The sequence below is a fragment of the Anopheles coustani genome, chromosome 3 (assembly GCF_943734705.1).
Source record: "Anopheles coustani chromosome 3, idAnoCousDA_361_x.2, whole genome shotgun sequence".
Taxonomy (NCBI): domain Eukaryota; kingdom Metazoa; phylum Arthropoda; class Insecta; order Diptera; family Culicidae; genus Anopheles; species Anopheles coustani.
In genome coordinates this window covers 9,517,937-9,542,592 of record NC_071288.1, presented here as the reverse complement: position 1 = coordinate 9,542,592, position 24,656 = coordinate 9,517,937, and the positions used below count along the sequence as shown (strand labels likewise).

At 48.1% G+C, this 24,656-nt stretch overlaps 1 protein-coding gene across 1 annotated transcript; it reads right to left on the bottom strand.

Moving 5' to 3' along the window:
* Positions 1-1,462: 1,462 nt before the first annotated feature.
* LOC131272005 (diacylglycerol kinase theta) lies at positions 1,463-23,483 on the bottom strand. The gene is given in 15 exon segments (XM_058273608.1): positions 1,463-1,709; positions 6,001-6,108; positions 6,196-6,352; positions 6,435-6,781; positions 8,545-8,774; positions 8,853-9,309; positions 9,390-9,876; positions 9,952-10,064; positions 10,145-10,281; positions 10,695-10,859; positions 15,312-15,518; positions 15,597-15,788; positions 15,877-16,059; positions 18,875-20,084; positions 23,033-23,483. Coding segments are annotated over 14 exon segments (3,042 nt in total). The 5' UTR covers positions 18,987-20,084; positions 23,033-23,483; the 3' UTR covers positions 1,463-1,562.
* Positions 23,484-24,656: the final 1,173 nt, after the last annotated feature.

Here is a 24,656-nt window from a genome sequence, read left to right as displayed (position 1 = left end):
CCCCTGTCCCCGAGCCATTACCTTGGCTTTGCTGATGTTAACCTACGGTTATTCTACGTTGCATTAACTTGTTATTCAACTTCTGTTTGCACTGTTTTGCATTGCACTACTATTGCATTTGCGTTCATTCTTTCATGTTTTTGTTCTCTACTTTGTGTTTCTGTGATTGTAGTGTTTTTTATTCTGTTTGCTGTTACATTATGTGAGTAGTTTTAATTGTTCTTCTTACTATTTGCCTTGCATATGATTCAATTCACGCATGCAGTTTTTTTTTCTTTTGAGAGTGAATGTTTGTGTTCTATGTGTTCCATGCCACTGGTCAACACGGTTTCATTTGCTAGTGTAGTGATTAGTTTTGTTTTCTTTTTTGTTTTGCTTTGCTGTTGTTGCATGCTTTTTATCCCTCTAGCCACCAAACCAGTCTTCGTATCCACTCGCTACGTTCGACGTGGATTGTCTACTACACGCACACGCACAGACACATACATATACATAGATTTGTTTACCGTGATCGTGGTTCACAATGGGTTTTTTTTGGGTTTCTGTACAGAAGAGTGCTATTCGACATATTACACCGTGCGTCTCGAGCGCAGTTTCTCGCGCTCCCATACCATTGACATTCCTCCCGCTCTTGCCTTCTTGCTTCTGGTTGTGCTTCGATACCATTTCCTATACTACTGCTCCCTATTGGTATGACTGTGATTGTAGTGATTACTCGACTTTATCCTTCAATCGGGCCCGAGTCCGCATCCACACATTGGTCTATGCGTTCGTGAATGTTGGTTGGCTTTTGCACTAACATGGGTCACGCCCAGAATAGGCACGCACACACACATTATTAGAATTACTATTACGACTAGGATTCACTCATTTCTGTGCATTCATCATTCACAATCATCCCCACTGCCCAATGCGCTGTTGCTGGAGGATCATTTCTCCCCCCTCTGGCGATCACTGGAAATTGGTTTGACAGTTCTCACAGGTAAATGCGCTGGGATGGAAAAGCCTCTTCCCGTTGGAAGGAAGATTTTTGTACGTGAAAAATATTGTGCGAATTGTTGGGCTGTTGTGCGTGATCGTTCTGTGCGCTTTTAAATCATTTCGTTGATACTAGAGCTTAATCCCTTTTTTTGCGCGCTTAAAATGTCCTTCTCTTTGAAACATTCGCATTACATTTTCTCTTCAGACGAAACATGCGGGGTTGTAACCTGTGGCCATGGGGTTTGAAGAACCGTCCCGGAGCAGTGCAAGCAGCAGCTTCGGTGGAGAATTGAACTGGAATACGAGTGCCCGTGGTCTTGCTGGTGATTGCTTGCAATGTGTGTGCTACTATTTTTCGCATAATGATGGTATGTTTATTTTTATGTTTTTGTTCGACCACAACCAATCCCTTCTCAATGCATTCTCGCGACCGCCTCGCGTACGGTGTGTGGTCGGCGATGCTCAGGTTAAACAACCGGTTTTCGCTCGCTCCTGGGCATCCTGGGGCGGACCGCGCTAATCGAGTCAAACGTACCCACAAACGACGAAGCACGTTAAATTAATCGCTCGTTATACCATATTCAAAAATCTGTATTATTGGAGTCAACCTCGTCGGGTTCCTGGGGCGCCGCCAGCGTCATCTGGATGCCCGATGGCCCCATCACCTGCATCGTTGGCTCGGTGTTGCGTCGCTTCATCTTGCCCTTCATCTTCTTCAACATTGTCGCCTGCAATGTCGCGTTTTCCGAAACCAGCGCCACCACCGCCGCCACCGCCATCGTCGCCGCCATCATCGTCATTGTCGTAGTCACCGCCGCCGTCCGGTCCATTATCAGTTAAAAAATGTGATTGTTTGTTGGTAGGTTGTACGCGTTTCGGTATGTTCGAAGTACGTGCAGGTGTATGCCCATATGATGCGTGTTATGATCGTGAGCGGAAGATGATGGGCGTTTAAATGTTCCGGTGATGCAGTCACAATGTTTCACGAATTCCACGGATGTATGTTTGTGTGTGGGTGTGTCGTTACGAGATGTCCGTTCATGTCATCGGAGGACCATTTTGTAGTTTCAGTGATAATTTTAGTAGGTCATAGTGGTGGTAGTGGTTTTTTTTTAAATTATTTATCACACGCGATCGAGTGCACGTACCATCATAATTTAGTAAGGATTGTGATACGCCCGACGTATGGTATTGTTTTTTTGACATCAAATTGATTTGGATCGTTGTGTGTTTTTATTCAACATTCAAACCATGTGCGGGGTTTGACATCCACGTTCGAGTTTAAATCAAGTCAATGAAAGGAGAGAGAAAAATCGAGAAACCATTTTTTTAGCATCGTAATTGGTTTTAGCCAGGCGATAATATATGTGAATAAGTGTTTAGTTGGGGTACAATGTATCAGGAAAAGAAAAAATAAAAGAGAAAACGAAAAGTATAAAAAGAACGAATCGACCGACCTAGATGCAATGCAAATCAAGATGAAAAATAAAATTACCACGAGAACAATCTCATTCAATCAATAGCAGGAAAAGCGATACAGCAACTGAAAACAATTACAAAAGATGAACATCATTCCGCAAAACGGCAGTCTCGGTATGAAAAAAAAACATCGGAAAAATGGATGAAATTAGCTAGCGACAGTTGCAAAAATACGATGTACGTTTAATGGTGGCCACGAAGGGGAGTCCATCGTCGAGATGAGATCCGGTTCTCAGTGGCGCGAGCGAGCTCGATAACTACCTGCTAGCGTACAGCTATCTAGAGCACATCTTTCTATCTATACCGAGGTACGTGAAAAGTAATCTCTTTTGATTCAACTATGAATATAATTACTCTACCACCGGTTCAAACGTTGAACAAAAAACCGAACAAACGGATGGTAAAATGATAAAATAATGAAAGGAACAAAATCGGTTATCGACTCGGTTTCGTTCGTACACGTACGAAACAAAGAAAGAGAGAGAGTGTGAGGGAAAGAGAGAGAGAGAGTCAAATTGTAAAAAGTAACTTGCAAACAACTTGGTTGCATGTAACAAGTCAATAAAATAAATATATACGATGCAAGATCTAGATCTCCTACATGAATCGTAAATAGACAATACGGAACAAGAGAAACAAATCAAACGGAAGGAAACAAGAACGAACAATGCAAATCGAAAGTTTGGAAGAAAAATGGCTGCCAATACGCGCAACAAGCGCAAAAAAGAGGAGAGTAGAGCGAAACAGGAAGAAGAATTGCATACCGGATAGAGGTGGAACGGTGGAGATTGATTTGAATATAGTCAGCAGATAGAAAGATTAGTTAAATGGCACAGTGGCCAGGAGGGAGAAAAATGTAGTATAAAATCGACATATAGAAGTGTAAACTGTTGGTGAAAACTGTTTGCGAAATACTAGCAAATGGTAACGCACGAACAATAAATTACGAATCGAAGGTACGTCGGAGAAGTAGAAGAAGAGGTGTGAGTGATGGTGACGTGAACGTGACACGTGAGGGTGGGTTGGTTTTTAAGGTTCTTCCAGTGTATGGTTTCTTCTCGGTTTGGCTACGATTAGGTACTTTTCTGCCGGTGTGGTAGATTACGTGGTGATACTGAATTAGATGGTTTACAACAGTACAAAGGGGGTGTCCTGAGCCAATGGAGTCGTAATATGCAAACGATTTACTTGGTTACTGTGGTGTGTGTGCGTTTGTTGTTCGTGTGTCGGTAAGGTCGGAAGTGCTACAGTGGCGTGCGTCAATGAATCGATCAATTAGTATACTGGATGGTTCCATACGAAATACAAGTAATATTAATGTGCAATGGCTTAAGAGATACAGAACGGGTCGAAATGGAGATTAGAGAAAATGTTGGCTGATGGCATTTGCTACGCATTTGGACTTCTTCTGTTCTGGTTGAAAGGAAATGCCTAAACGCAACTGGGATACGTTTTCTATGTAATTTCAAATAATTTTTCCAAAGGGATCGGATGGGAACAATTATATAGTGGCCAACGCATCGGCACGATCTTGATAAATATCAATGTAAACGATTGGAGGGGCAGGTTGGGTCCAGGTCGCCAATGGTGAAAGATTTTCTAATGCTTTCCCTTGCACCTGGCACGTTCGTAGCTCATTCACCATCACTAGCCTGAGACTAACAGAGCGTGGGATTCTTTCACTACTAATCATTATAATTTAAACACTAATAATTGTTATCCTAAGTAGAAAACAAACGCAACAATGTGTTTTTTTTGTGTCAACGACAAACACGTACTACGATCTGCAACGCAATCGAAGAAGCGTAGAGTTTCAAGTTTAGAGTCAAACCCATTCAGGACGATCGTTCGCAGGACACAAGAGTTCCTTTGTGAGAGTTTTTTTTCTTGTTTTTGTTAAACCAAGTGGCTCCTTCAATAGTAGAACTAAAAGAATCGATAACTGCTACATGCTATCCCGTGTTTTCTCGTTTTGTTTCTGCTTTTGTTGTAGTAAGTATCGCGCCTTCCCGTACGCCGTCGGTTTCTAACCGCCCGCGGCTCGTTTTTCTTAACTTTCCCGGGGGAGTTTTTTGCGCGTGTTTTTAGTTTTAATCTTCGTGTCTGAATTTGTTTGTTTGTATAGTTTGCTTCCCTGCTTAAAGTGGTTTTACAGTGGTGCGGTTCATAGAAAACAGGAGAACAGAAAGCTAGGACCGGACGGACGGGTACTCTAGGTTCCACTGAGGGCATCTTTATCGCGGTCTCCATTTTCTGGAGCTCCACCCTGCGAGAAGCCCGCAACGGCCGGTGAGATATGCGGTTCGGTTAGCCTCCGTTTGCTCTTAATTTTCTTCAGCATCGTTGCCTATAGAAGGTTAATAGCATTGATATATATTTAGGATCAGTATCAGGGCGTGGTTGGGTTTTGGAGAGTTCGTACTAGTTTGCTTAGCGATGGGCGGGGAGGGGGAGTAAAAGTGAGATGGGGTTTTCCTAAGGGTTTTAAATTATTTTAATTCTTTTCAAGACACTCAGTCACACACACCCAAACACATTTACACACATACGCCACAATCGACACGCGCGCATACACGCACCACACACACACACACACACAGAGAAACCAAAACAGAAACACTGGCACACTTCGGGGTCGGTCGCGCTCGACTGTGCGTGTTTCACGCGTGTTGGACGACGGTTTCGATAAGTTACTACATACACTAAATGCCATTTATGATGTGTCTCGATACGAAAGGACTAAAAACAAAAACTGCAAAAGCGTAAAAATAAAACGGTACGAGAAACAACACGTGGGTTGTAAAGTGAAGGGGGAGGTAAAATAACAAACAAATAAAAACAAATAAAGGAAAACTAGTCCTATTCCTTTGTATTTGACAAAGGATCCTGAACTTCACAGGGGAAGAAAAAAAATCAAAGCCTACTGCCTTCAACGAGTCATAAAATGTCAATGCCATGAACGAAAATAATAAAATCGTTTTCAATTTACATTTCACTTAATCATTAGTGGTGAATATTTCCAATGTATTTCTTTGCAGATGTTAGATGTTTCACCTTATCCAATTGCTCTAAGCACGGACAAAAGTCAGTGCTCTGTGGGGTACGTTTATATACATTCAACTACAGGGTGTTTCTTATGAAGAGCATTCGTTTTTCGTATCTTACACGTCGTTAGAGCGATGAGGATCGGTGAGTATGTGTTTTAAGGTACAGTGCGGCATGCATTATGTTCGGTGCAACATAAAATTTAACCTGAAATGTGCTGAAACGATCTCTTGCTTGCTGAAGGAGTTAGCTCGCAATGCCGCTTCTATGGTGTGAAAGTAAACGATGTAAATAAGAGCAATCGATAAAAAACAGGAGCAAAATGTTTTGTCAAAGCGAGTAACTACACAGCGAAGAGCAGATGGTCGGAAAGCAATCTAATGCAGCATGCAGCGGAACGAAAGAAAGTGGTTCGTAACCGACGAAACGAAAGCAAATACAGGCGAGAAGGGCATGAGAGTTGTTGCGACGTCGAAGCGACGGAGTGAGGCTTACCTTTAGCGCTGACTTTAGCACGACCACATCGCCGGGACTTTGTACCCACGGTTCTCCATCGACCTGCACCGGTATGTCGGAATGAAGATGAATTTTGATGTGACCACCCTGTGAAAATTCGTTTGAAATGGGTTCGTGTTAGGGGCTGTGCTTACTGAGTTTTCCACCGGAAGCTCCATTCCCATGGTGTCTTACCTGGGCTATTCGCATGGCCGACCGCAACCCGGACTGTATCTGCCCCAAATGCACCACACCGGTGACACCGACGACCTCCAGCATGCCGTCCCAGTGGTTCGGTTTGCTGAACTGATCCTCCTTCTCCGGTCCCCACGGGTTTGCACCGGAACCCCAACTGTGCGAGTACCGGAGGAGAAGTGTGTGTGTGTGTGTTAGGGTATGCTTTCCATGTCGCTTTAGTTTCAAATTCTACCAACCTTAGGATGTTCAGTATGATGATACCCTCGACGGGTGGCAGCTCCACCACCTTCCCGTCGACCTCGAGCCGCAGCTCCTTGTGCAGCTCCTTCACCATCTTCCGGCCGACCATCTTCCGCAGGCCCATCTTCACGTACACGCCCTTGTTGTGCAGCCGGGAGTTGAACTTGTTCGGGTTTTCCTCGCGCGCATTGTGGAAGTCCAAGCACAGGTCGGCGTCGATCCCGATGCCGAAGTAGTTGTTCATCACGAATATCTGCGAGTTGTCCTCGCTCTGCGCCCCTCCGACCACTGCATCGCGACGGTTGGAAGAGTGTAGAGAAAGTGTGTGTGTGTGTGGGTTAGTGATAAACAACGGAAGCTCGCCAACGGGCACACCAACTAGAAAATTGGGGCCAACTGGTTTAGGGTGGGGCGGGGCTTGCTTTTGATGCGTGTGCGCGTGTGTCATTCTTCGTACGATTCCGCTAAGCCGCAACCGCAGCCCTCAGCATCCGTCCGTCCGTGCTTCAGACGGCCCCGTCGCCAAGATACCGTTCGCTTGGGCTCCACGTCACGCGGTGTGCAGCGAATCGACGAAGCGATGACACGCCTCAGCCCCTTACACATCGAGTACATCCATTCCGGTAACAACAACGAGCATATCAACAACAACACCGACCGGCCTAAAAGAACAGTATTTACAGCAACATCCATTAACTGTGTTTTGTGGTGCGATTCAACGGGTTAGACGGAGCGTCGCTTGTACTGAAGGTGGAGAAGGGGGAGGGAGGGGGGGGGGGAACCGAACCCGACGAATTTTGGAACCAAGAAAGACGCTGTTTTGCTCCCAGGCAAGTTTACAGACAACTTTGGCGTGATCCATTCGATTGTGTCGAGTAAGTTTCGTTAACATTTAACTACTTTTTGCTTCAAATGTCCCGCCTCTCTTGCATGTGTGTGTGTGTGTGTGCTTGATATACAAGCGAGTTTTTATGTATGGTTTCAAGGGAAATTCCAGCTTCATGAACCTCATACATCGTGAAAAGCAAATGTATTAAACTATTATTACTGAACGTTCGCACGCATGCAGTGTTTCGTGTGTTTGTTGCTGTTAGGAAAAACATTTCCTGTTCCAAAACCTTACTCATCTGCAACTTGGCGGAGGCGATAGTTTTGTCCACTGCCTTATCCCCAACAGGAGTGTGGAATGCGCCAACCCAACAGGTCTCTCCTAGCTCCGGTGTGTAGTGAAATCCAAACATAATTACTGGACACAAGAACACCTACCAACCAAGATCATCCCGGTTTGGACCGACCGATGCCCGTAAACATCGAGAGCATGCATGCATTCATTCCTTACAAGCTGGTCCACTTGACTACACGGGACCTACCAGGGGGGTACGCAACAGGGGTAGACGTTTCGGCACTACTGTCGGTCGGAAAATGTGGGGCAGAAGGAAATAGCCTTACAGAATTGGGTGGGTGATACGATGGCATTGCAACAGTTACTTAAGGCCCTGAGTAGGGGGACACAGGGACACTACTCAACGCACTGGAATGAGGGCGGATTCAAATGGACATTTCATTTTGTAAAACTGGCTGGCTTGGGGTTGAAGCTACATATGCTAGGTTTGCTCGGTGGCCTTCATATGATGTGCCAGCAAACGTATAGATATCCTTGTTTTTGCAGCATGTTAGAACTGTTACTTGCTACATGGACACACTAGTAAATACTGTTGTGAAGACATAACTGACATCATGGCATCGGAGCGAAACGACAGAAAAAGAGGCAAGAGGATTATGTATGAAGAGTTTGTGAGTGTCAGGGAGTAGTATAGCAGTAGTTTAAGTAGTAGTATTAATAGAAATAGTAGTAGTAGTAGTAGTAGAAGTAGTACAGTAGCGAGGACGATCAAATGCAAGAATAGTGTAATAATAAGGGAAAACGGAAACAGAGAATGCGGTTGCGCCATCAAAGTACAGTAAATGACCTTGCGCCGGACTGGCGACGATCGCCACCGATGGGTGATGATGGTGCTGGTTCTGCAGCTGCTGCTGCTGAGGCATTTGCAGCTGCTGCTGTTGTTGTTGCTGTTGCTGTTGTTGTTGCAGTTGTTGTTGTTGTTGCTGTTGCTGTTGTTGTTGCTGTTGCTGTTGGATTTTCTTCTTCTTACCGGTTGAGTTGGGCTGCGTTTGGCGCGGGGTGGCGTCCTCTGGTTTGTCCTCCGGGTGGAAGACGACCGTCCAGCGATCGAGCCGGATTTCCTCCGCGTCGATGACATCGCGCAGCAGGTTCAGTGGGTCCTCGCCACCGGTGTACCCTGCGCCCCAGCGTAGTACACGTGCCAGATCATTGCCTACGGGGGAAAGTAAGTTTCCAAAACGGTTGGTGGTTATGTCGATCACCGGACTTCCGTGTGCACTAGGACACCTACCGGTACCCAACGGTACGATGGCACACGGCGGACTGGAACACTCCGAGTCCTGACCGACGTTGTCCAGACACTGCAGCACCCAACCGATCGTTCCGTCACCGCCGCACACCAAGATCTTGTAGTCCTGGATGTGCCGGAAAACGTATAGCCTGCATCAAGACAAAACCAAAGATTAGAAGATTTAAAAGCGCTTGTAAATACTTGTAAACTCCAAACAGGCTACATACCCAGGCAGTGGTCCACCGTTATCCAAATCAAACACTTGATATGGATTCAATAATTTACGAAAACTACTAATAAGCTCTAGACCTTGGCAGCCGCCGGACTTGACATTGACAAACACCAGCAGCGGCTGGACGCCGGGCGGCACCATGCTCGGTTCGATGTTAGGCAGCAGTAGCACGAGCAGATGCTTCTCCTCATACTTCGATTCCCGCAGGGCTTGGAATGCACGGACCTATGGACGGATATGAAGATATTGCAACAGTCTTGGTAAGAGAAAAGAGCGACGATTCAATTCGAAATCCATTTACTTACAGCTTTGGATGCATTTTCGTAGGTTATCACTAGCGAACCGTACTCGTAGTAGATAGGCCCGATGCTGCTGAACTTGTTCTCGAAACCTAGGAATTCAGTCAGTATGTGCTCGTAGTTGCGCTGCGACAGCCCGGGCGGCAGGTTGCCGACGAACAGCGCCAGATTGGGCCCGTGCGGGTCCTGCTTCAGCTGCAGATAGAAGCGCATCAGCTCCATCTGCCGGATCGAGTCCTTGCCGAGCTGCTTCATGATCTCCCACGGGCGCTCGTTCCACGACAGCACACGCTCGGTGACGCCCCGGTCGAGCAGGATCTCCGAGCACCGGTAGTCCTCGATCTGGTGGCTCTGCAGGCCGAATTTTTTCAGCGACTCACAGATCAGATCCTTCACGGTGGTGTCGTTGTCCACCGGTATGATAACGTAAGCGTTCTCCACCTGCAGCTTACCCGGGTAGACGCGCACGAACCCGTGGTCGTTCTCCTTATCACTGTGAAGGTAGACACACGGCGAAAGGAGACACTGGTTGGTGTTGCTTCCATAAGGAACTGTTGGCGATACTTACCGAAATCTCAAGTAGATGGCCGGTCTTTTGCCCTCCACTCGGTGTAGGCTCGGTACGGGATTTGGCTCCTGCAGTCTAACCTCGTCACCGTAGACGTCGGTGAGAAAAAATAGCTACAAGAGGAAAGGAATGGGAGTGAAGTAATTTATTTAGAGATGATCCGGTACAATTCGCAACATTCCGTGGTACGTACATTTGGATCCCTGGCTATGTGGAAGGCCCTCAAGGCGGTGGTCAACAGTTGTTCCAGCGAGCATGTTTTAGGTACGGAGATGGCTCTGAATATTCGCCTTCGATATGAACAGTTCCCGTCGAATACCTTGATTGTTTCTGTAAATGCATTGGAGGAGAAGCAACGGAGCGTCAATGATTGTCTAAGGAATCGGGTTCGCAGGTCTAGTAGAAACGTTGTTCCTACTCGCAAGCAGAATCTGAGAAACTCCGACATTTATGTTTGCCAAAAACTGTTGCATAGCGGGGTTTCCCTATCCTTTATTCAGAGGATTCGATCTAGTGAGCCGGCCAAGCACCGTGTTCTAAAAATTGATCCGAGCAACCTCTGAATTGGGGATGGAAATGCGAAAGCCTTCCCGGAAGTGCATCCGTGTGTGCACGCAAACAATAGGAACGTGCGATGGCATTCCATCAAGCACACACCACACGCACACACGCACTCTCTAATCCTCTCACACACACACACATTCACACACACACACAACACACTCACACAGTCGTGTACGTACCTTCATCGCGCTCCTCCTTATCTTTCTTATCCTTATCTTTATCGGGCTTATGCGCAGAATCGGGCTTCGAGTGAGTGCCGGAGCTGCTGCTACCTTCGCCTCGCACCGCGTACTCTTCGTCCCGGTAGCGGCTCTCAGCCGTTATCTCCTCGGAGATGCTGCGAGCTGTGGGGGGGGGGGGGGTGTTGGTGGGTGGGTTTTCGGTTCGGTGGTTTTTAAGGGGGTGTTTTTGCAGTGCCCACCCCGGTGAAAAGTGGATGGAAACAAGGTGAACAACAGGGCAGGTTCGGTTGGGGTGACAGGTGAGGAGGTGAAGAACAAGAAAGGGGAACGAGACGGGGGGTGGGGGGTCGGAAAGGGCCCACACACGAGTGGCACAAGCGACGGTAGGGGAGTGAGGGAAATGATGCATGAGAAAAGAAAAACAGTAAGATAGAGAGAGTGAGAGAGAGAGAGAGAAAGAGAGAAGAGAAGAAAGAAAGAGAAGGATACAGAGAGTGAGAAAGAGAGAAAAACGAGAGCAAAAAACCGTTACTGAAAATTCTTCTAATTTTTTTTTCTTTTTTTCATTCGTGTGTGCTTCCTAAAGGCTTCTTACAACGAGATGCAGTCGGGAGAAAGAAACATTAAACAATCAGAACAGAAGAAATTAAAAACATGACACGACAAGTGCTTTATCATCAGTCCATCACTCAGTTGGTTAGGAACTCGAAACTTTAACCGGGTCGATCGAATCGGAGTGACGTTGCAGTGGTGGTGGTGGTGGTGGAAAATAAAATGATTAAAAAATAGGAGAAAACACAATCAAGCTCGTTCAAGAAGAGATCACGCGTTCTATTGATTCCTGTTCCAGTGGGCAACCCTTAGGACCACGGGGGGTGGTTTTTTTTTATCGAAGATGCATGCACTTGTGTGCAAAAACTTCTGCCTCCCCCTTTCCCTCTCGGTTTGCCGCTTCCATCATCCCAAAGCGGAGTCGGACACAAAAGTAAGCAAACGAGCTACGGAGCGAGATGCGCGTGTGAGTTCCAGAAAACAACAGGACTCTCCTTCCACTGGAAAGACCACGGGAAAGTCGTCGGGTGGGTGTAGGGTGGCCAAAGGGAGGGAGGGGGGAGGGGAGAGGCAGAAATTTTGCCACCCAACCTGGTATACCTTCACCGTATCGATTTTCCCACCCGAATTGGCACGGCTCTGGTTTTCCGAGCGCACACAAAAACATGCTGCCCACTTTGCACAAGCAATCAACACACACACACACACACACACACACACATACGCGCACACAAACACGAGCGCGTACGTAAACCTACACACACACACACGCGCATCTAACCAGGCGTAACCCCTTGGCCTGACCTCCGCCACCATCGTGCGCTAGCCCGCAGGTCCTGACCCCTCTCCTCATCACGTCCCTCCCTCCCACCCACCCACTCTTCCTCACTCTGTGGAAGCACTTGTAGCGTTTGTGCAGCGTTCCACTCATCGTCGCTGGGAGGATGCGTTTACGTAGCGAAGCCATCGTCTACCTTTCGGTTGCTCGGTCGTTTGTGCCACCCTGTTGCGCTCTCTATCTCCTGCGTGTGTGGGTGTGAGTTTGGGTGTGTTTGTGTGTGAGTAAGTGGCGATTTTCAAACCTCCCGCAAACTGTTTCGTGTCAGGAACATGATGTTTTGTTTGCTCAATCCAACCTACTTCCTGGGTAGAAAAAGTGCATCGCAATGGGCAAAAGAAACACATTTAAAACAAAAAACACCAAACTCTCAAACGCCGCTGAACCTCGGTACGACCGCCATTGCGATGCTTTACTGCGAGTGCTTGTGTGTGTGTGTGTATGTGTGTTAGTTCGTCCGTAAGGCAAGCTTCTCTTACGTCGGCCAAAGAGCATTAATTGGCTACGAGGAAAAAAAGCAAATAAATGGACTGCAAGAAGTAAAATAAAAAGGTATGTGAAAAACGGAAAAAAAGGAAACCAACAGAACACCACAAACAAGCAAAAATGGATGCAGCAAGTGCGTCATTCGTTCTCTCCACGGGGAGGGAGGGGGATGCAACAAGCAAATAAAAAAAAACCCGAACAAAAAAACAAACCAAACAAACGGAGAAACAAGGCCAGTGTGAGAAGACCATCCTTGGGTAGTGTGAACGAGAAGTGAGGGATGAAAAGCTTGTGAAAAACGTAATGGAAAAAGTAAGTAAACAACTGCACTAAAGTGTGATGGTGTGAAACGATCAACAGAAAAGAAACAAAAATGGAAAACAACTAAAGATAAAAAGAAAAGAAAAAAAAACGGGCAAACCAATCCAAAAACCGAAAACGGAAAATCAAATAAAATCGCACCTCTGCGCACGCGACATCCGGTTTTGCTCCAGCCCATCGAGCACTTCCGCATTCGACGGTAGATGCGGCCGAGCAGGTGCTGCGAGGGCGCGGACTGGCTCAGCCCAAGGTCTCCGGCGTGGCTCTTGGTGACGCCGGCGGGGGTCACCATCGGGTCGGCCAGCGCGCTTCGACATTCGTCGGCTGGCGTTCGTTTCGTTTGGTGCAGCGCGACCGAATCACTGGCTGTGGCGGCGGCGACGTTGGCGCCGTCGTCGTCGTCGATGAACCCAAAATCACTGACGTCATCGTACGACACGACGCGGCGCGGTTCCAGCGCCACCGTCAGATGGTGACCGACATTTCGAATCGTGCCCGCGGCGGCTGCCACCGCCATCGCTGCCTGCGCCGTGCAGTCGAACGAGGAGGAACGCTCGACGGGTGCACCCAGCGGTGGGGAGAGATCGTCCTCCTCGTCGTCATCGTCATCGTCATTGTCACCGTTGACTCCGCTCACGGTGAGCAGCGGGCCCGACCTGCACACGGCCGACGATGACGTCAGCGAGCTGGACGTTCCGTGCAGGAAAACCGGTGCCAAGGCCGCCCGAATCGGGCCCATCGCCGTCGAACCGCGCCTCCCTCCGGCCCCGGGGCTGCGGGTGAGGAGGCGCGAAACACCCGTCCCACCATCGAAGGAACCCCGCGCTTCGCCCGACGGAGGCGACGGAGAGCGACGCCCGCCCGGCGATGGAGGCGCCTGGTGCTTCTTGCGGAATCGGGCCAGAAAGCGCGGACTGTAGCCGGGCGCGACGGACGCTTTGGTCAGGCGCTTTGGAATGCTATCGGTTTGGTCCTGGAACGATCGGCTGCGCATCACCGTGGTCGCATCGCCCGTCTGGTTGGTCGCCTTCGCTCGCCGGAGCGCCGGATGGATAAGGTTTCGGCTTCGAGCCGGCCGCATCGGCCACTCGTCCTCCTGCCCGTCCAGTGGCTTCTGCTGATGCAGCTGTTGCCGCTGCTGCTGCTGCTGGAGCAGCGTTAGACTGTTGTCACTGTGGTACTGCTGCTGGGTGAGCTCGGCGTGCGCCCTCCGCTGGCTTCCGCTCGCCACACTACCGCCACCCTCGTCGTCGTCGTCGTTGTAGAACGTGAAGCTGACGCCCGGCGACAGCTGGCCGGTGCTACACTTGCGTTCCTGCTCCTCCTGCTGGACGCGGCGCAGCAGCAGCTCGGTGCTTTCGCTGGTGCACGCGTGCTGGCGCCTTTGCTGCTCCTGCAGCTCCTCCTGGTACATGCCGATCGTCCACAGTTCCGCTGAGCCCGTGGAAAAACACCCGCACCACAAAAAGGGGGCCCATAGCACAAGGCGACGAAACGGACGGGGCAGACCGAGGCGCGCACGGCGGTAGAAGGGCGAACAACGGAAAATTCGAACGGCAGGGAAACAGGGCACGTAAGAGACGAAACAACCGAACGATAACGAAAACGATAACGAAATCATAATGGCGATATGATGGCATGAGCGCGATGGTATTATTGTTCATTCACGTTCACAGGTGCGACATGAATGAGCAGAGAAAGAAACGGTAGAGAGAAAGAGAAAGAGAGAGGGAGAGAAAGGAAAAGAGAGAAAAAAAAAGAAAGACAACGATAAAAGACAGAAAGAAACGGAAAAGAAAACAATGAGAACAAAATAGGACGAAATCGAAAGAGTGAGAGAAAGAGAGTGTGTGAGAGAGAGAGAGAGAGAGAGAGAGAGAGCGAGGGAGACAGGTGCATATCCCAGCATATCCCGCCAGCATATGTGTGTGAGTGTGTGTTTCATCAGGTGAAACGTGGCATACAGACAGCAGACCCAAAGTAGGTAAGAAGTAGACCATGTGATCGGAGAAGAGATAGATTTTTAGATTTCGAAAGAACAAAATAAAGAAAGAAACGGAATTAGAATCGGTTACTACCATAGCGAGAAGTAAACCACCGAAAAAGCGACTGAATGTGTCAGCGTAATTAATTAAGCCAACCATAGTTTCCTGGAATGGTTCATTCCGCTCAGGCAAAGTGTCATTTTGGGAACTGAAAAAGGCTGATTTGTTTTTACTTGTCGTTTGTACAGTACACCTAAAACCCTCCCTTGGTTGGGTGAGTCTGTTGAGGGAAGTAACATTACACGGGGTGGGGAGGTTTGGTTTCTGATTTTCATTTCTCCCTTCGATGTTTCTTCTTATGATCGAGTACATGAGGGAAGTGTGGCTGAAGGGAAGCGAGACACGTGGGGTGACAGGGTGAAGAACACTTACGGCAGGAGTAGTCTCGCTGTATGCCCGGTGTGCCTTTGTTGCGGTTCTGCACGCCGATGATGGCTTCCATTGGCACTTCCGTTCGCGGTATGGAGACGGCATGCGGCGGCAGATAGATGGGCTGCAGGGTGCCGAACGTGCACTCGGCCGGGATGTTGTTTCTGCAGCCTCCGTGCGTGGTGGTGCCGCACCACTCACAACGATAACCTGCGGACGCCGGGAAGGAGAGGATGCGATTAGATTGCGAGCACTGGATGGACCTCCTCCCTGGCCCTCCCCTCTTACCTGTAAGGCATTCGTACGACCAGCAAGCCTTTTTACAGTACGCACACTTGGACGACTGCGGCAGGTTGCCCTCGCGCCAGTGGTGCTGGTGCTTGACGTGCCCCAGTTCCTTCCCCGGAACGTAGGTGGCATTTTCTTTGCAGTCGGGAATGGCAAAATCCTGGCACTCGACGTGCGCAAAGTATTCACATACTGGAAGAGGAAGATATGCGAAACGAGTTAAGCTTGTCGAATGATGCCTATGAAGTGGCCCAGTGGACCGGACCGGGCCGATACTTACTCAAACAATGAACGGCGGGAGTTTCATCTAATCGCTTGCGGCAAACCGAGCAGAACTTTCGCTTGTGGTGCGACGGCTCCGACCAACAGTGTGCCACCGGGTTGCGGATAAGGTACGGTGCGATGCCCGTGCACGGTGTCACGATGTTGGACACGCACTTTTCGTGTACTATAAAGTTGCATACTGAAAAAGAGGATGAAGAACAATAAAGGTCAGTCAACGTATTACAATTATTTTTTTAATAAAAAACCATTAGCAATTATTCATTCAGCGAGAAAAAAAAATAAACCAATTTAAACAATTCTATGTTACAATTTGGCTGCGTTTGCCTCAGAAGCTTAGGATGGACGATTCTCAAAACCCAATAATCATGACACTAAATTGGGTTCTCAAATGTTCAACAACATTTTCTTAAATTGTACCCATTCTGCCTTGTTTTTCTTAATAGTAATACAGCAAACAATCGTGCTGAGCTTTAAAATAAGTGTTGCTGTTTTATAATTAGTCTTTATAAAATATTTTTAGCAAGAATTAACATGAAAGTTGAGATCAGCGGTTTCAGTAACGAAAAAACAATGAGCAGTTAAAAGCTAGAATAGTAAGACCTGCAAGTTTTTAGGCAAAACTATCCATACTGAATAAGAAGAAAACAATTAAAACTGCAAAACTAAACTCTGGGATGATTGAGAGGCCACCTGTTAGCCCGAGTGGAGGCGCCCAGTATCTCAAAGCGAAAAACTGAAATATAATAAGCTCTATCGTGAATGCTGCGATTTAAAAGCTAATATCACAGCAGTGGCTAGAGTAATTTTAGCAATATCTTCCAGTTATAAGGTTTTAAAGAACGTTTATAACAGTTTTGAATGAACATATCATAAGCCTTATAATAATAAATGCTGAAGAACCCTTGAGACAAATTTCAGTTCATGAGCGATAAGTTTCATTTTACCGAATCAAACCTAAAGATAAAGAAGAATAATGAGAAAAAGAAAAAGAAGATACGGAAATAAATAACTCTCAGCTAAAAAGTAGTCTATGGATTTAGTAAAAAACAACCAGTTAGCCTAATGGAGGCGCCCAGTCTCTCATAGAAAATCAAAAATATTAGTAAATTTTAGTAACTCCATTCTCCCAAAATCTATATGCTATGCTGATTTTAAAGTAAGTGATACTGTGATGGCTTTAACATTGTTTGCGTTGATCGTTTCAAGATTTTTGTAATAACTGATGATAGTTGTAGAATAACTAATCAGTAGCTTCCTATGATGGAGACGCATGGTGGTTTGAGACAAAATGCATCACACGGGCGCATCGTTGTTTTGTTCTTTTCAACAATTGAAGTTGAAAGTTTCCAAAATGGTTATGTTACTTGGATTTTTTGTAAATGTTTTATATGAAGCAATACCATTAACCTAAAGCACTGTTCCAGTGGTTTCTCCCTTTGGCCTCTTTCGCGCACTCTCCATTCGCCACTTCGGCTCGTGGAAAGTTGTGATTTGGCGGAACTACGTCAGCTGCTTCTACGTGCTGCACGCGTTGTTTACGTTAGTGTTCGGGCAGGCGATGTGCTCAGCATTGAATCTATTTTCTGCCATTCCCTCAAGACCCGGACGCACCCCGATCAACGTGCATATCTGGCTCCGGATTGCTCCAATCCGCCGCCGAAACGGGGCTAACGAAGCAAAAGGGTTTGCCAATGGACTACACCCCCCTCCTCACCCTCCACCACTGCCCACCATCAGTCCACCAACCGCGTGGCAATGAACAGTGTGATGACGCATGAAAAGCCCTTCGCCGACTAGCGCCCAGAATAGCGTGGCGCGTAATGCCATGCGGGAACCAGGGTCATCGCCGTCACCGCCACGGGGTTGAAATCCGTGTTGTTGTTTGGCGGTGGAAATGGGATTTCAAATCCGGGTGCTGCTTTTTAAAGTGATCCCTCGCTGCTCGACTACACACACACATGGACTGCCTTCACAGGGCGGGCCGGCGGGGGGTTGCAGGGTGCACGCGAAAAAGTGTTTTGCATCGGCACTGGCCAATCAAGATAATTGTACATGACTTGCAATAACAACCACCGTTCCGCACGTATCGCCGTAAATCTTGATAAATTACAGCCGTGCTGTCGATGGAGGAACGGACGGTGGCCGGATGTTTCAAATATAAACTCAAACCGGAGCAGGTTGTTGTATGTTTTCGCCCCGGGTGCACCCTGGAGTGCCTTGAAGGACTCCTTGATCTGGGCAGCGGCAAGGACAAATCTTTTGGCACGTGTCTGAGGGATTTCTTTAATGTGCTTTAAACCAACAACAATTAACAAATGAAAAGTAATCATAAAATCAATCCGTCAGCTATAGACGGCATAAAATTGTAAAACTTGATAGTATCTTGCTAACTGGTACGTCGATAATTTAACAGTATTTTTTCTTTTTGATCCAGCCAGTTGTTCGATCTGACACAAGCCAACAGCTCATTTGAACTTCCAAATTTAGTAAACCATGATTATTTCTTCTTAATCAGAGGGAGAGAGAGAGAGAGAGAGAGTTGAGAAAATCTTTATCGACACATCAATAAGTTTTGTGTGAGAGAAACTTAAAGGAGCTCCGTTTCGTGAGTTCCTTCTGTTGTTTGAATCCCCTGCTGGGGGATCTGATCTGATAACGATACGCTGAGTGAGTGTTTGTCGTAATTCGAGGCACTACCACTAGCTTAAGATAAGTGTCGGGATGGATCGTGAATCGAAACATCGCCACGAATGTATCGAACAAGACTTATAGAGTTTTTTTTTACAAGGATAATGGTGACCTCAATGGAAACCTCGAAGAGTAGGGTTAAGTTAGTAAATGTTAATGGGAACTTCAAAGTGTTAGGTTAAGGTGATAATGCATGTTAGACTGTTGTTAGCGTTAAGTGAAATTGAAACGAAAAAACCAATGCCAGACATTATTCGAGTCAGTTGGTGACCAGATGATAAGAAGAGTAGAGGAGTTAAACGCACCTTCGCAGATGTATCCTTGCCCGATGAGGCCCCACAGCAGATCGGAGCAATGATGGCAATAGGTTGGCTTGTGAAACGTCTTCCGGCCGAACGTATGTTCGCCACCCGCCATTTTGCGTCCGATTGTGCTTGGCTGCGGATCGACAGACGACAACGACGTGACGACGAGTGACGACACTCTGCCGATGGGGGTGACGATGCGCGTTTCCGGAAGTTCCTTCCCGGTCGTCCCGAAACAGCTCCGTTCCGTGGGTATGTCCTGAAGGCTCTGCGGCTCTGTGTGTCGGTGTGTTTCGGTTGCTTTGGTTACTTTCGGTGGCTAGTGTTGCTGCGTTTGTGGTTTACTGTTTCCCCTGCAACGGTTCCTATGGTTCCAGTGCGTATCGGGCCGTATCACGCTCGAGACCAGAAGCACCGAACCAGCTTCCTTGTGGCACCATTGTCCACTAGCTCACCCACACAGAGACACGCACACACATACAATCCGGCACAACAAACAACGGGTCTTGGTAATACGTCTCGAGCAAGATCGGAACGAGTGTCGACCGTTTCCTTCGTTCGTTGGCACCTTCCGCTAGAATCCCACCTCCACCACCGCCGCCACCACCACCGACGACGTCCCTCGCAATCAACGGCACACCAATCCGAGGTTCCCCGACAGGCCGTGGGGGAGAGGATGAACGGAACGAACAATCCTTAATTCGATCCGGTGCGTCCTACTGCGTGCTGCCGAGCGGAGACGTGTGTTCGGCGTGGCTTGGTGGGGGGGGAGGAGGGCTGAGACTTCTGGTCGCAGTTGAAGGGCTTCCAGTGGCCGGAAGGGGGACGACTCGTTCCGTGCTGTAGCTTTGGTTCCGCAAATCGAAGGATTTCCAACCGTTCAACCCAAGTTTCTCTGTCGTTTCGTGGAAAAAGCACGCGCTTTGATTTTTCTGCCTCTCCCGCTAGGTTGATAGGATTCCTCTGTTTATTTCATTTCGCATTCTTCTTGGCACAATTTTCTTTTTCTTTTGCACTTTTTTCCAATTTCACTTCGTTTCGGTACAACGGACAGTTTGTTACACACTTTGTTTTTCGAATTCTTCTCTCCAGTGTTTATTTGATTTTTCTTTACTTCTCGACAAACTCCTCTCTGTGGGAATTTCTCGTTCTTCGTTTCACTCTTTCTTGTGTTCCCTAAATTACACTTTCTCTCACCGACCGTTACAGGCTAAAGTAAATCAGGGTAAAAAATAAGATAAAGGCTTAAACAACGTATATAATCACCAAAACACTTCACTTGGTAAAAACATATGATATGATTGGCACTATGCTACATCACTCATATTCTTGATTTAAAAAAAAAAAACTTCACTTCTTTTTAATTTATCCACGTTGATTGCAGCTTTCCGAACGTAGAGGAACATCATAACACCGAAGTGAAAAGAAATGGTATATCACATCATCACAAACCGCACTACGAGACTGAGATTTTCGCTTGCTCTCCGTCCGGTAAATGATCAATCGATCACGAACCACAACATAACCATTGAACGAACGATCGTGATCGGAGTCTTGGTGCATAGTGAAGTAACGGTCGACGAACAGAACAACAAATCCCCCACGCTTGGTGGTGTGAGAGAATCGATGGGTGTGGGACGGAAAGGGTCCAACTCCAAGGGTGGTAGGGTCGGACGGATGGATGGGTTTTTCCGATCTGTTCGTACGGGATCAACAGAGCGCGGGCATACACACACGTACACATAAATATTCCCATATATGCGCAAACGGGGACGACGGATCAATCTTCCCAGCATCCAGGCGGCTCGCCTACTATGCACTCTCCCTCTTATGGTTTATGCTCTCTTGCCTTTTCGCTCCAACCCGAGAATAGTAAGCAAAATCTCGCTGGTGGAAAACGGATTTTTCTCCCCAACGAGGACCAGTTCTCACGCAACGACTGTTCTCGCGTCCATGGCCAGACGCAAGTGGGCCAAGTTTTCCTTTTCCATTGGAGAGAGTGCGAGAATTAATTCATCCCGAAAAATGTCATGGGATGATAGTGACGTACATGGTCGAACATAGATTTTTCTAAAATGAATCTTATCATTATTTGACACATTTCGCACCGTTTTCACCATCTTTTGCCAATACTTTTCCTTTACGATGCCGTTTTCACGCGACCGACCGGAACATGCATTCTTTCCGGTCAACTTTTCAAAAATCCATACCGTGACTGCCTGGTGTCCCCACATTGATCGGCGGAAGCAATCACTCGCACGCACGCACGAACTGTGTGCTCACGCACACACTTGCACATTTCTATTGAACGGTGCCACCAAAGGAACGGTGTACGGGAAAACTACAGGAGGGCGCGCGCGCGCGCACACATATTCTTTGAATGGGAAAGCGAAACCTTTCTTCGTAAAGTGGAAAGATGGAAAATCTCTCTTGAAAAAGAAAAAAAGTCACTGATGGAGCACACGCATACATGTATGTACGCAGACGCACGCACACACACACACCCATTCGAAGGAGAGCGTGTTTCTATCGAAACTCAATGAGAAACAGAGAAAGAGAGAAATTTATCTTATCCTCCATCGGGCTACCGCTACGTTAAGGAATGGCACAGTTTTTCCTTTATGATAACTTTTTAGAACTGTAAAAAGCTAAATATCCCGTTCAATTATCACGGCATGGGACATTGGGACGGAATTCGATAGTTTTTCTCCATGCCACTCGAAATAAACGGTGGTTTTTATCTTCCGACATCGAAGGGGTTGGTCCTTCTACGAATCTCTAACGTGTGCCCTTATTTTCCCAACCGACCGGAAAAGGAAAAACGATGACCACTGACTATCACGGGAGAGTGTGCGCCCTAAGCGAATATGTATTAGTGTGTATGTACAATCGAACAACTTTGCTTTTAGGTCGATTCCAGCTTCTCGAGAAATCTCATCTATCGAACCGTTCGCACTCTTCTTTTACGCTATTCCAGTACGAGGGAAATGTAGGGTAAAAATCACACAATCAGCTTTTCACTGCTTTTCACTTCCACTCCAACCATTTGCCGATGGAGGCGCCCCGTATCCTATGGCAAAGGTCACGATTTTTCACCGAATGGATTCGAATCGATGGTCCTTGTTTTAAAGACTGCTACTGATTTTTCCGCAGCGGTTGAATCTTGCACTTGACACATCGCCGCGGAAAGTATCCGATCGTTGGAAGGAAAAGGAAATGGATCGAATATTCCAGTACCCCAGCAAGAAAGCAAATTCCAGGACCTTAGTAGGCGCACAAATCGATCTTTCTTCAGTCCCATCGTCGTCGCCATCCGTCGTCGAAGGGATTTTCTTTTTTTCCCTTTTGCACACCATGCAAAGCACTCTTGAGACGGTTCTCTCCTTTTTCATTTCGAATGACTATACTCGTTTTTTTCCCCTTACACTTTCCGTCACAGATCTATAAACGCGCACAGGCACACGCACGTTCACACGCAGACTCACACAGGCGTCGGCAGCATCACACAACGTACCCTTCATTGTTGCTCGCATCGCACAGCTTCCGCTGCAACGTTCTTCATCGACCGTCGAACACACACTCACACACCATCGGGCACGCACGCACCTAGCAAGGGAACAACGGCGCCTTGTTCTCTGCTCTGCTCCCCCGTCCGCCGTACACAGTGTGAAGCACACACTCTCAGCGGCGTGCGTGCGCACACTCTTCTCGCATACCTATAGTCGCACGAACTCACACACGCACCTACAGCGACGCAACCCCTGCTGCTTCGGATGTGTGGAAGTATATATGTGTGTGTGTGTGTGTGTATTTAGCTGTGTCGACGCACGGTCACCTCGGACGGGGTCAGAGAGATGTATTATTCACCTGTTTTCCAACACCAACTCTTGTAAGGATTTTTCCTGATGCTGCTTCGTCACCACTCCTCACCCTTGACTCACTCACAAATTTTCACACCAGTCCATCCAGTCAGGTACCTCAACCAACCCGCACCCTCACAACACCCTTTTCCACGCACCCCAAACAGGCACGCACGCACGCACGCACTTTTCTTCCTCCGAGTGGTCCGTGTGCGGCGTGTGTGTGTGTGTGTGTGTGTGTGTGAACGTGCGCTGCTACTGGGATGGGGTTTTCCTTTCTTCCTGCACTTTCGCTTACTTTCTTTTCCACGGCGTGTATGTATGGTTTTTTTTTCTCCTTTTGCTTCCTTCGTGCTCCTCCGACGTACCGTCACACTCACTCCCTCTGCAGGCCACACGAGGACTGCGGGGTGTTTTTTTTTGTCGGGTGCGCTTCGTGCAAGCGTGGCCTGGGCGGCTTAGGCCACGGTAAGGCCCGGGAACGCCAGCGGTAGCGGTCCAGCAGCAGCAGCAGCACCGGTGGCGGATCCGGATCCCATCGTCGTCGCCATCGCCGTCGGCGCCGCGGCGCTGAAGGTGGCCGCCTGCTTCGTCGCCGCCATCGCTGGTGCCGCAGCGGACGTGGAGGATGAACGCGAAAACGTCGCCGTCGCCGTGTACGCGGTGCACTGGGCCAGCAGAGAAGGTTGCTCCATTTTGTTCTCCCTGGTTGTCACCATTACGACGGCGTCGCTCCTGATGACACACGGGCACGGTGCACGAGTAGAGGTTGAAAACTGAGCCCACCTTTGCCAGCGACCCGACCGAGAACCCGACACACCACGGCCAGTGTGGTTTCCACGGGTTTTCCTCGCTCCCGGAGAGCGCCCGGAGAGTGAGCGAGAGAGAGAAAGAGAGAGAGCCCTCGGGGAAAGCGCAACAGCAAGTGGGAAAAACTTTTCGCTCGCCCCCTTGCGTTCGGCGGCCGACAATTTCTTCCCGATTGCTACGATCAATTGGAAAATTTGCTCCTTCTACCCGGAGGAGTGGAACGCTTTTTATTCGCACAGCTTTTCACCTCTGAGAGAGAGAGAGAGAGATTAGTATACGTAAAAGAGAAAATACCTGAGGAATACGCTACGAATGTGAGTCCGAGATAAGAGAGAAGACGTGAAAAGTCGGTGTGAAAATATTGCAGAATTAAGACCGACGTACGTCACAGGATGACCCGATCCAGAAGAAAGCTGTCAAACCGTCCACACTTTCCGGCCACTATACTACTCTCGCCATTCGCTCACACTCTCGCACTACAAATATTGATCTCGTGCTATGCACGTAGTTGATCCCGACGATAAACTGCATCCACTTCCGACCGAATGGAACCGATAGGATCATCCGCAGTCCTCTGGACTTTCCATTTTCGTCGCTTTTCCTTCGATGACCGTAGAACGTCGTCGCTTGCTTACCCTTGCTCGTCAGACGGTTAACGCCGAGGCCCTTTTGCCCGGCCGAACCCGTGCTGAACCGCTTTTTCACCTGCCACAACTCCAACTGTAGAACTTTTCATCTCGAAAAAAGTGTGCCTCCGTCGTTCGGAACGTTATCTCGCGAGGGGTGATATTTACTTTTCCGCTCACTCTCTTTCTCGCTCACGCACTCTCCACGAATGCTGTTTTTCTCTGCTTCGCTACTCTCCTTCTTTCTCTATTTTTATCTTAGACCCACACACACACACACCTGCTGCTTACTGACTGACATACTCTCGATTATCAACGGGGGAGCGCAGTTTCTGCAACCATCGGGAGGATCATTACTTTGGGGAAGATTATCTGTTCTCGAGAAGATACTATACGAGGGCACTACAGAGGGGAAAATCGAGGAACGAAAGGGGGTATAGGAAGTTCATTTTCCTCCGAGCGGGGTGGTTGCGAGCGAAGAGAGCC